Source organism: Loxodonta africana, chromosome 8 (assembly GCF_030014295.1).
Source record: "Loxodonta africana isolate mLoxAfr1 chromosome 8, mLoxAfr1.hap2, whole genome shotgun sequence".
Taxonomy (NCBI): Eukaryota; Metazoa; Chordata; class Mammalia; order Proboscidea; family Elephantidae; genus Loxodonta; species Loxodonta africana.
In genome coordinates this window covers 37621428-37633929 of record NC_087349.1, presented here as the reverse complement: position 1 = coordinate 37633929, position 12502 = coordinate 37621428, and the positions used below count along the sequence as shown (strand labels likewise).

General features: G+C 41.6%; 1 protein-coding gene across 5 annotated transcripts in view; it reads right to left on the bottom strand.

The window, feature by feature from the left end:
* The window catches only part of DOCK4 (dedicator of cytokinesis 4), a 488016-nt gene that overhangs the window by 130351 nt on the left and 345163 nt on the right, over window positions 1-12502 (bottom strand). For all 5 annotated transcript variants that reach the window (XM_064289799.1, XM_064289800.1, XM_064289801.1 and 2 more), the window contains 5 exons: window positions 8048-8145; window positions 7855-7938; window positions 7585-7685; window positions 4746-4827; window positions 3451-3621 (listed from right to left, as the gene is read on the bottom strand). In XM_064289799.1, the coding sequence (XP_064145869.1) occupies window positions 3451-3621; window positions 4746-4827; window positions 7585-7685; window positions 7855-7938; window positions 8048-8145 (536 nt within the window). The remainder of the gene's footprint in view (window positions 1-3450; window positions 3622-4745; window positions 4828-7584; window positions 7686-7854; window positions 7939-8047; window positions 8146-12502) is intronic.

The window sequence follows — 12502 nt, the reverse complement described above, 5'->3', positions numbered from 1 at the left end:
TTCAAATTCATAGATTTTGGTATTCACCTATGCAGCATCATCAAAAATATACAGAAAAGCCAAGACCTGTTTTTGATGTCAGAGTCATCAAAATGCTTAGGATACTATAGTCAACAGCTCTGCCCGACTCTTAAAATTACAGATTCACGTGAATGTGTTTAAAATTAATAACTTGGTATTCCCCATTAAATACTATATTTATATAACCTTTATTTCACTCTGCAAAGAGCTGAGTCATACAGATAAAAGTTTAAAAAAATAAAAAAATGAGCCCAGCTTTCTGATTCAATATAGCCAATAGTTAAGTTGATTTCCCCCAGGAATCCCTTAATTTATCCATTTTTTTTTCTAATTTTAATTGTGCTCTAAGTGAAAGCTTACAAATCAAGCCAGTCTCTCATACAAGAATTTGTACACACCTTGCTATACACTCCTAATTACTCTCCCCCTAATAAGACAGCACGCTTCTTCCCTCCACTCTCTATTTTCGTGTCCATTCAGCCAGCTTCTGATCCTCTCTGCCCTCTCAACTCCCCTCCAGACAGGAGATGCCAACATAGTCTCATGTGCCTACTTGATCCAAGAAGCTCATTCTTCACCAGCATCATTTTCTACCCCATAGTCCAGTCCAATCTATGTCTAAAGAATTAGCTTTGGGAATGGTTCCTGCCTTGGGCTAACAGAAGGTTTGGGGACCATGACCTCCAGGGTCCCTCTAGTCTCAGTCAGACCATTAAGGCTGGTCTCTTTAAGAGAATTTGGGGCCCTCATCCCACTGCTCTCCCGCTCCCTCAGAGGTCCTCTGTTGTGTTCCCTGTCAGGGCAGTCATCGGTTGTAGCTGGGCACCATTTATTTCTTCTGGTCTCAGGCTGATGTAGTCTCTGGTTTATGTGGCTCTTTCTGTCTCTTGGGCTCATAATTACCTTGTGTCTTTGGTGTTCTTCATTCTCCTTTGCTCCAGGTGGGTCATTGATGCCTCTTAAATGGCCACTTGCTAGCATTTAAGGCCCCAGAAGCCACTCTCCAAAGTGGGATGAAGAATGTTTTCTTAATAGATTTTATTATGCCAATTAACTTAGATGTCCCCTGAAACCATGGTCCCCAAACCCCCACCTCTGCTACACTGGCCTTCAAAAGCATTCAGTTTATTCAGGAAACTTCTTTGCTTTTAGTTTAGTCCAGTTGTGCTGACCTCACCTGTACTGTGTGCTGTCTTTCCCTTCACCTAAAATAATTCTCATCTACTATCTAATTAGTGAAAACCCCCATTAACTCTTTTTTTATATATTCAAAAAAAGTTTTTCAACGTGCCTGCAATGTATGATACATATATAATAGGACTGTTAATAAAGGATAAAGGGACAAGGACCTTGTGATGAGGGCAGAAAGACAGTTGTACCAGGGAATCTAAGCTAACGCTTTTTACTGAAAATAAAAATCAAACTAAAATTTAGTTTTGACCTTACTGGTAGCCAAGATGGAGTCCTGGCGGTGCAGTGGTTAAAGCAGTTGGTTGCTCACCAAAAGGTTGGCGGTTTAACTCTACCAGCCACTCCAGGGGAGAAAGATGTGGCAGTCTACTTCCATAAAGATTTACAGCCTTGGAAACCCTATAGGGTTGCTATGTATCAGAACTGATTCGATGACAGTGGGTTTGGTAGCCAAGACAAATAGGGGAAGATTGAGTTAGGACCTACCCTAGTGGGTTTACTTAACTGATAACATTTTCGAAGACCCTATTTCCAAACAAGGTCACATTCACAGGTATTGGGGGTTAGGACTTCACATAACTTTCTGGGGACACAATTCAATCCATAACAAATCCCTGTGATACACAGACCTCTGTGGGTCTGAGAAATTATGTCTTAAGGACCCAAGAGTAAAGGAGTATCTTTTGGTGTGAATTAGCACTCCAGAAGGCAAGTTTTGTCCCTGTGATGAACAAAGGTTAAAGAGAAAAATCTCAAAATGAAAACTCAAAGTTTAAATAACTTTCACAGAAGTAGTAAATTTCCGAGGATTCTGGTTAGCTTTTTAAATATCAACTGCTGTAAGCACGGTTTGGTTAGTGGGCAATTTGACATTGAGGTTTCTGGCAAGTTCCTAAAGCACAAGGATTGTGTTGCTGACTGTAGGGGCCAAAACAAAATTGGAAAGAGCCTGAATTACACTCCTGCACAGATGGAAGCTCAGTCCACTTCTGCAAAGAGGAGAGTAACAAAAATTGCTACAGAATAGTCCCTAAAGAGTCAGAAAGAGTACAGCGCTATTATGCGTGGGGTTGGTACATTTCTGGTATTTTGTCATTATACATAACTCCTTCCAAATGTCATAAGGCACCAGATTGTAAATACAGTAAATCCCCAGGCTAAGAACATCCAACTTATGGACAACATATACTTAAAATGGACTGCCATTAAGTTTATTGTATTAAAAATTTCAGTTAAATACAATGGTTTGTAATAACAAACACACACACTACTTTGTGATGCTCATTAAGTGTTTCTGGAGTGTTTTATATGCATAGAAAGGTAAAGTATATACTGTATACTATGACAAACATATGACTAACTGACACAAAATAAGAACCATAGGTACCTGTTCTGACTTACCTACAAATTCGACTTGAAGACAGACTTAGGAACGGACCTTGTTTATAACCTGGGAACTGCCTGTAATACTCTTAGATATCTAGTTTTGTCTTCCAATCTCCCATTTAATGTTCTATTTCTCAAAGATGACATGTCTTCAGGGGATGGTAGCCAAGAGGCCACTTCTCTTTCTGACAGGTTTTTAACCAAGTTATTAGAATTAAAAACATATGAAAAGAATTAAGAAAGTGTAGAGAAAGATATTCAGAATCTCAGAATATGTTCAAGGCCATGCTCTTTGGAAAGTGGATGGATCCGGTCCTTAAACAAAACGCGTGGGGCCCCTCCTGGTAATAGAATTTGGCAGCAGCTGCTCAGCACTGGTCATATAAAATCAGTCCCAGGAAGATTAGGGTCAAGTTGAATAAAACAAAACAATATGCAGTTTAGCCAAGTCCAGTCTAATGAGTCTGAGGCTGACAGATTAAAATGCAGTGTGAGGCTTGGGGAAAACAACCACAGTAGCCTGGCTCTAGTGAAATTCCTTCCCAGGGCTGATGGTGACAGCTTGTCCAATCATCAGTATGCGTGTTGGCAACCGGAAGCAAGGCTGATACAAAACCAATATCCTCTCCATTCAGACAGAGAGCAGTATGAGGAAAGGTAACCTGCTCCTGCTCTGCTGGGACTCAGAAGCTGGTGGAGTTTTGAAAGTCTATTCAATGTCGGTTAGGCTAGAAATATAAACTGGGGCTATGGGTTTCTCATGCAGAAAACATTCAATTACGCTGCTATGTAAAAGTAAATAAACTGCACCCCAATTTTTCTTCTGTTCATCAGAGATGAAAAAACAATTACCTGTGATTGAGATAATGCTCCAGACCCTTTGCTCTCTCGTGAAAGAAAGAAACGGACCGACATAAGGAGCTCCTGAATGCAACAGCGAAATTCCTCTTCATTTTGTCCACCAGTGGCAAGGGAAAAGAGTCTTCGAGATTGAACGATATACTTAAAAATATATTCTTGAGCCTTAAAGCAAAATTTTTAAAAAGTTAGCTTCAAAGGAGACCAAGAATATACCTTTAACAATGACAGAGAATAAAAATCAGGGTATAGCATCAGACTTTAAAATTACTGATTTAAACACTGGGGCCGTATGAGATTTTTGAACATTTTTCACTTGTGGAGAGAAAAGCAATGTTTCTCTAATACCTAATGGGAAAAAAAGTATAGGTACTTTAAGAATTCTATATAATTCTTGAGAGTTTTGAACACTTAATATTTTTGATCCCTAGATGCTTTTTTAATTTAGTCAATAAAGAGATGGGTAACTGTTTTTCAAAAATGATTCTGCTTTGTTGGTAGGTATTTGTTCCACCTAGCCTTTTACTTTCAGTCGGACCAACATGATAAATTTATAATTAACCAAATACTTGTTTTACAAAACTAAGATATTATTTAACTTTATCAAATGCTATCCAGTAGAATGTTACCCAACAACAGGAATCAGAAGCCTACCACAGCTGTTACTGGGCAATGTTACTCAACAACAGGAGTCAGAAGACAACCACGGTTGTTACTGGAAAATGTTACTCAATAACAGGACTCAGAAGATTATCATGGCTGTTACTGGACAGTTTAGGAAAGAAATTATATTCCTTTTGAACATATTTACAAATAAGGCAATAACATCTCCATTTATAACTGGGCCAACTAGGGCCCAGAGGTAGGGCAGCATTAAACCATGAGGCCCAGTAAGGCCACAAGTTTCTACATTTCGATTACTGCTAAGCCACGCTATTCTCTCTTTAAATTTAAGCAAAATGATTCTCAAATGGTCTTTGTGGTAGAAGCCAAGAGCCAGGGACTTCTAAGCTTAACTGCCCATTTGTCATCTCATAAACCTTCCCCTCTGCCAACCCTAGACATCACTTCAAGTGTTCTGGAGTCAAGAGGTTCCAGTGGACGAGCATGGCAAAGTCCCTTTCCAATTCCATCAGCTCAGGACAGCCATAAACTTACTCAGGTCCTTGAATCAGAATGTCAGTAATATATCATCACCAATTACCATCTGTGTAGAGGAAACCAATTAGCTTAAGCATCACCATGGAAAAGCTTTGTTTGATCATGTTATCTCAACAGGATGTTATTACCTTCAGCACCTCCTGGATATGCTCTTGCCTCTCCGCTTCTGTTATCCTGTCCACGTACCACTTGAGCACTTTTATGAGGTCTCTAAAATACAGGGGGAAATGTGCAGAATTCTGTAGAATTGGTCTAATTCTCAATTAAATGCCATCTTTCCCCCATCAGTTTTCATGTTTTAAAAATGCTGCAGATAAAGGCTTTATTATATCTTGAAGTTCACACCTGTCAAACTGCTATATAATAATTTTACTAAGTCTGCATTACAACATCACAGTCTCCTTTTGAAGCTTAAGAGAGAAACAACACTTCCTCCCATTGAGATTCCCCTCAATCATTGGTCCTGCTGTTTCTGGCAATGCTTCCAAACACAAATATCAGAGAAAAAGAGTCTGGCCAAGGAAGTGTCTGGAAGTGTGACTGCCAAGGCCAAACCTTGGACAACAGCTACGTTAGGATCTCTTCCCCAGTGACCTTGTAACGCGTAGATGAAATATCACTCAGCCAGAAGCAAAAAGGGATGTGGGGAGGGATGAAGGCAACATCCCCTTACCCCAACTCATAAAAATCCATGAATTTATTCAAATGAATTCTCTGACCTGTGGGAAAACACGGCTTAACTGTCAAAGTACACCTTAAGTAGGGCATTTTCTAGACAAACCAAGCGTTAAAAAAAAAAAATTAAAGAAATAAAAACTGAATTAAAAACAAAAGAAAACCCAGCTCTCAAGATTGAAGTGTTGTAGTCTCTAACCTTGGTCAGTCCTTGGCTTCTAGGAAACATACAGTTCACACAGCAATTCTTGAAAATGCTCTTTTCCCTCAGTTAGGAAAGACTCCATAGTGTGCCAGTTGGGAGACACTGTGGGAGTGCTATTTTAAAGCTAAGATGTCAGCGAGTTTCTGACCGCCCACAGCCAGAGAAGATTCCACAGGACTTATTTGTCTTCTTAGGACTGATTATCCTACTTTCCTGGCCAAACTAAACTCATAGAAATTACACTCTTGTTCTCCAGCTTCCAAGGACAATTCCAGCCAGATGCAATGACCCCCTCATTCGTTGTTGTTTGTTGGCGAGTCCATTCCAACTCACAGCTACCCTATAGGACACAGCAGAACTGCCCCATAGGGTTTCCCAGGCTTGGGGGCATGGTGGTTAAGAGCTTGACTGCTAACCAAAAGATCAGCAGTTCAAATCCACCAGCCACTCCTTGGAAACCCTATGGGGCAGTTCTACTTTGTCCCATAGGGTGGCTATGAGGTGGAATCGACTCAATGGCAATGGGTTTTTTGAATCTTTACAAGCACAGATTGTCAGGTCTTTTCTCACACGGAACCAATGGTGAGTTTGAACCGCCAATCTTTTGGTTAGCAGCCGAGTGCTTTAACCTCTGCACCACCAGGGCTCCTGACCCCCTCAACCCAAAACTCATTGCCGTTCAGTTGCTTCTGACTCATAACGATCCTATAGGACAGAGTAGAACTGTCCCCATAGATTTCCAAGGCTGTAATCTTTATGGAGGCAAACTGCCACATCTTTTTCCCATGACCCCCTCATGCCAGGCCCAAACTGTTAGGCTGAGTGGCAGAGCTATGCTGACATTTCGAAGCAATTCCTGCTGTTATGATTCACACCTGGTATAAAATCATGTTGATGGAGGGTCAAGTCTTGCGCAGATAGCTTCATTCACTTAAGTTTTGGAGACAAATCTTAACATGAATGATCAGCAATACCCAAGTTAACAGGATCAAATGCTTGACAATCTATTATCCTGTACACATAACATCTATGGGGAAAAAAGGGCAAAAACCTGGTTCTATGTTCTTTTAATTCACCTCTGGGAATAGACAACTGTGCATATACATGCCCCACAGGTGTTTAAGGCAAAAGGTAAAAATGTGGGCAGGACAGCAATGACAGTGTTGGAACAGGTAGGCACAATCCCAGCATACATTTCAAGGCTGTATTAAAGCAGGGCCAAAAGATGGGGAGGATGTTATGAACAGGACAGAAAGAGAGGTGGTGTTGCCTTCTGGCAATTATCAACTAGGGTGCAGGGAAGCAGCAAATAGCACATGATTTTATTCACTCATTGACTTTTAGCCTCACACGCATAATCTGCCCTGGGGGGACGAGAGGAGTAGTTAACACGGCAGTTGGTAACCAAAAAGCTGGCAGTCCAAACCTACTCAGAGGCACCTTGGAAGACAGCCTGCTTCCGAAAGGTCATAGCCTTAAAAACCCTATGGAGCAGTTCTACTCTGTACACGTGTGGCTGCCATGTTGGAATCAACTCCAGGACAACTAACAACAACTTTCACAGGGCCGATTCTAATGACTGAGCTGCTCGTGGTCAGGGGCCAGGTCTTCATAGTAGCACCTGGCACACAGTAGGTACTCAGTAAGTATTCTGATGAATGAGTGAATTTAAAATGGAATGGCGGCAAATGCTGTTTTCCCTTGCTATTTCTTTCTTTAAAACATCAATAATCATCAAAGAGTATGGATTAGATGGGGCTCTTGAGACCCAAAGTGGAATAACAGACATTTGAGACTAAAAACTATCACGTGAAGTAGAGACAAGAAGAAAATACTTTATGTTTTAGGTCTCGGGAACAGAATTTGAGATGTTCATTTTTTTTTTTTTTTTTCTTCTCTTAATCAAAATAAGTTCTAGCCATTAAAAAAGAGTAGCTGAGGGGGAAGACACCGCCTCAAGAGGCACTTCAGTTGTTGTGCTTCATTTCTTCCTACACTCCCTTTAACATTTTCTTATATAACCGGTTCTGCTTAGAAAAGCTCAAAAGGAGCTGCTTCTAAACCAATTACAAGATAAAGGGCCTTACCTGTATGCAAGGGCCCCAGCAAAATGACTCTCAATGTAAGTGTCCATTACAGGTTTAAAATGATGAAATTTGCTATCCTGCAGCAAATTTATTATGTGAACCTAAAAAGAAAATCAAATTCTATAAAACTGATGCAAATCAAGGTTTTCTTCTTGTTGTTTTTAAATGAACTGTGACACTATTAAGTGGTTATTTCTGAAACATCCTTACGAAAGTCATGATGAAGAGACAAAATTGTTTAAAATGTCATTAAAGCAAATTTAAACTCACCAAAGAATCAAACACTTTAGACCCATATTTTTGGGAATTTTCATCTAAAATTCCAAATAAGGTATCCAGTGTATCTTGTAGGAACTGTTACAATAAAGAAGAAGTAAATGAATAAAGAAAATATCTGTTCTTCCCCTCCAAAAAATCTTTCTTCTATGAATTTCCAAGAAAGGAGTAATGAAATAGCGTATACCTTTACTATCTCTGAGCCATCGATTTCTTTTAACTTAGAGAGACAGCCTGTGATTTTGTCTGGGTGGGTTCTCCATTTCAAAAGATCAAGCATATCACCTTTCCAAATAGAAAAAGAACATTAGTTTCCTTAACAGAAAATGGTCCCTTGCATGAAGCGTTCTATTAGTAAAAGTTGAATTCTCAAACGTGTCATCCACCCCACCTTGTCATTCCAGCTGCGGGAACCTACAAAATATGAATAGCCCTCTCGGACAGCATTTATTACAGTGCATTGGAATTTACTTCCTCCCTCTTTATGCTGTTGATTTACTAACTCTTACTCTTTTTTTACTCATCCTTAGAGTTCCCAGGTGGTGTAAAACTGTTAACTCACTCAGCTGTTAATCAAAATATTGCAGGTACAGAGGGTCTTCAGAAGAAAGACCTGATTATCTACTTCCAAAAAAATCAGCCACTGAAAACCTTATGGAGCACAGTTCTACACTGACACACATACAGTCACCATGAGTGGAAACTGACTTGATGGCAACTGGTTTTGGTTACTCATCCTTCAGTTCTCAGGTTAGCTGTTGCTCCTCCAGGAAGCCTTTCCTGAAATCCGTAAGGGGAACTCATAGTCCCCGGTGGCGTGACAGTGAAGTGCTCAGCTGCTAACTGAAAGGCTGGCAGCTAGAACCTACCCAGCAGCTCCGCGGAAGAAAGATCTGACAATTTGCTTCCATAAAGAGCGAAGCTAAGAAAACCCTATGGGACAGTGCTACTCTGTCACATGGGGTTACTGTGTGTCAGAATCAATTTGATGGCATACAACAATACACCCCCACACGCAGGAGTACTTACCTCACCGTCACAGTTTATCTATGTCCCTAACTAGCCTGTAAACTCCAAAATGAAAAAAAAAAAAAATGTTGAACTTGCCCTTAGGATATCTCCAGCACTAGAAAAACAGCAGACATATAGCAGGAAGTTGACAAATACGTGTTGAATTATTTTCTGCCTCCTCCCCAGAGAACAGAAGTCTCTTGAAGGCTGGGACCCTGCTTCATTCATGTTTGTACCCCCAGCACATAGTACCTACACCCACAGCAACCAATTTCACCCACTAATGAAGGTCTTCTTGACCACCCAACCAAAACCCTGTAGAAGGTCCCTATACAATGACGACAGGCTGAGTGAACTGCCAGAATCATCTAGTGAGTCCTCTGATCTGAAGATGCCGGTTCCTGGACTCCACGGGCTTGTCTTCCATCCCAGATTCTAGGCGAGCTCAGGGCCCAGCTCTCCAATTTCCTCCCCTTCCTAAACTGCCAATGTGTGGGTCCCGAGTCCTGCAAGGACCTCTGAGAACTTCATCATCTGTTAAGGGAATATATGGTCCCCTCATCTTTCCTGGAAAAGAGGTGGGAAGGCTCCTGACGACGGTGCCCGTGGCAGCTGAAGGTTATTGAAGGCAGTAAGAGCTGACCAGACTTATGCGTGCAGAGGAGACACAGGAGGTGGGACCCAGCAGGGCTGGTCTTCCCAAGGCTCAGTGGGGTTCAGTGACTAGAGCGGTCTAGAGAGAACCAAGGGAGATTTGAAGGGGGCTTGCTGAGAGACAGAAAGATCAACCGGGGGAGGGTGCGGGGGAGAAAAGAAATCAAGGAAGTAAGTAGTTACGACGAAAAAGAAAATATAGTGAGTAGAAACAAGAAAGAGCATAGGAATCTCAAGAGGAAAAAGAAGCAATCCCCAACCACAGCCTCAGTCAAGAGAAAAACATCACAGCGCACTCACTAATAAGAAATTTAGTGCTAAATAGGAATGGTTATCCCCAACAAACAGGGATAAGGGGAGGAGGATGGTAATTTAGAATTTAAAAAATGAAGGAAATTTTTAAAAAGTCAAAACAGAGATTTAGGAGGTTTTCATAACAACAACAAAAACCAGAAAAAAAAAAAAGTTTAATATTCATATCTAACTCAGACATCCTGGGGATTTGACGGAAACCCTTCTTTAAAATGGTTATATTTAGAATAGTAGATATTTCTATAGAGAGAGACCCGTGGCGGCAGAGGCGGAACTCTATTATTCTCCAGGTCTCTTTGCTTCCTCCCTCCCACCTACTTCTGCTTCCTGCATTGAGCTTCAGGCGGCCTCCCTTCCCTGGCATCTTCTCTTGTGTAATTCCCCAATGCATTTTCCCTGCCGTTCACGCCGCCTCCACGCCAGTGCTCACTCCTCCTCCTTGCTCTTTCCTTCTCTTTAGAGTGAGCAATTGAAGAGGTGGTCGGGGCGCTGCCTGATGTGAGGGTGTGGCATATGGAAAGGAAGGAGGTGGCTCTGCTGGCCACAAGTGGCATCCAGAGCAGCAGGGGGAACCAGGAATGGAACTGTCATGAGCACAGTTAAAGCACGGTTCTGTTCTGACATACATGGGGTCACCATGAGTTGAAGTTGACCTCATGGCAACTGGTTTTGGTTGTTCATCCTTCAGTTCTCAGGTTAGCTGTTGCTCCTCCAGGAAGCCTTTCCTGAAATCCTTAGGCTGAATTCATAGTCCCCGGTGATGTGACAGTTAAGAACTCACTGCTAACTGAAAGAATGGCAGTTAGAATCCACCCAGCAATTCCACAGAAGAAAGACCTGGCGATCTGCTTCTGTAAAGACTGCAACCAAGAATACCTGATGGAGCTGTTCTACTCTGTCACATGGGGTTGGTATGTGTCAGAATCAACTTGATGGCACACAACAATACGCTCCCACACACAGTAGCACTTATCTGACTATCACAGTTGTTAATCTGTGTCCCCAGCTAGCCTGTAACTGGGAATCAGATTACAGTGCTCCAGACAATTAGATCAGGACGGACTGTTCATCTTTGCTGCAAGAAGCCGACTCCTCAAAGTAGAGCAAATGAGGGAGTAAAGCAGTAAGTCCTTCTGGACATAGTAAATGATGTACGCAAAGTACTCAACGTGAAGTCACAACTGCCATCTCCTAGGTCTCTGTTTTAGCCATATGAAGGTATGTTAGTTGCAGAATAGCTGTAGCCTACCACTGAAAATACGAATTTTATACATTTCATTCAACACACACACACACACACACACATACACACATCCAGTGCCGTGCAGTCGATTCCAACTCATAGCGACCCTATAGGACAGAGTAGAACTGCCCCATAGAGTTTCCAAGGAGCGCCTGGTGGATTCGAACTGTGGACCGTTTGGTTAGCAGCCGTTGCGCTTAACCACTATGCCACCAGGGTATCCTTCATCCAACAAGCATTTATTAAACCAAACAAACCAGTTGCTGCGGAGTTGATTCCAACTCATGGCAACTGCGTGTTAGAGTAGAGCTGAGCTCTACAGGGTTTTCTTGGATGTAATCTTTACGGAAGCAGATTGCCAGGCCCTTCTTCTGCAGCACTGCTGGGTGGGTCTGAACCACCAACCTTTAGATTAGTAGTCGACCGCACCGTCTGCATCATCTGGGGACCTACGCATTTATTAAGTATCTACTTATGTGCCTAACTTACCGAGAGCTAAAAAATAGGTGGATGACATGATCTCTATTTTCAAGAAGCTTAAAGGCTCTACCTGCCTGGAGAATCACAGATGCCTGGCAGACTATTCTGGTCTTGCAACAGCATCCAAGAACAATGCTGGGTAAGAGAGAGAGTGTGCAGACAGATAACACTGTGGGGATCCCGAAATGCAACTCTGCTCTAGGAAACTGTTCCTAGAGATCACATCGTTTGCTAGATGCCCAATTATTACGGAAATGGGATTTGTGTATTTTCCAAGTAAAGTAAAATGAATATACAGCAATTTAATTCCAATTTGGAACTGGGTTACTTTGACACAGAGATATGTGCCTGGCATGTGAATTTCAGAAAATATCAACTAACTCCCTTCTCTCTTCCCGTCTCCTGAAGCATGCTACTCATTTCCTGGCTTATATTGAGCTGTCTTACATTGACAAGGTTAATAAAATCAGAATGATAATTTAGCACTTATCAGCCTCTGAAAATGTGCCAGGCATTGTACTGAATTCTGATTCCACCTTTCACACAGTGAGGTGTTTAATATGATTTTATGAATGCTTTAATTACCCGTATTTAACTGAAAATGTCCTTTGCTTTTACAAAGTAGCAACTTCTAATCATCAGCATATGGTTCACTCTGTTCCATGTTAATAATCCTATTTAATACCATACATCCTAGAGCTAGAACAGCTTCAGGATGCGGGGCCAAAATTGTGATGCAGAGAGTCTACTGTTAGCTTTACCTGGGTGCTGGCCAGAACAATGACCCCGTCAAAGATGTCCACATCCTGATCCCTAGAGGGTGTGAACATATTACCTCACATAGCAAAAAGAGACTTTACATACATGATTAAATTAAGGACTTTAAGATAGGGAGGGTATCCTAGATTATTCAGGTGGATCCAATTAATCACAAAGGTCTTT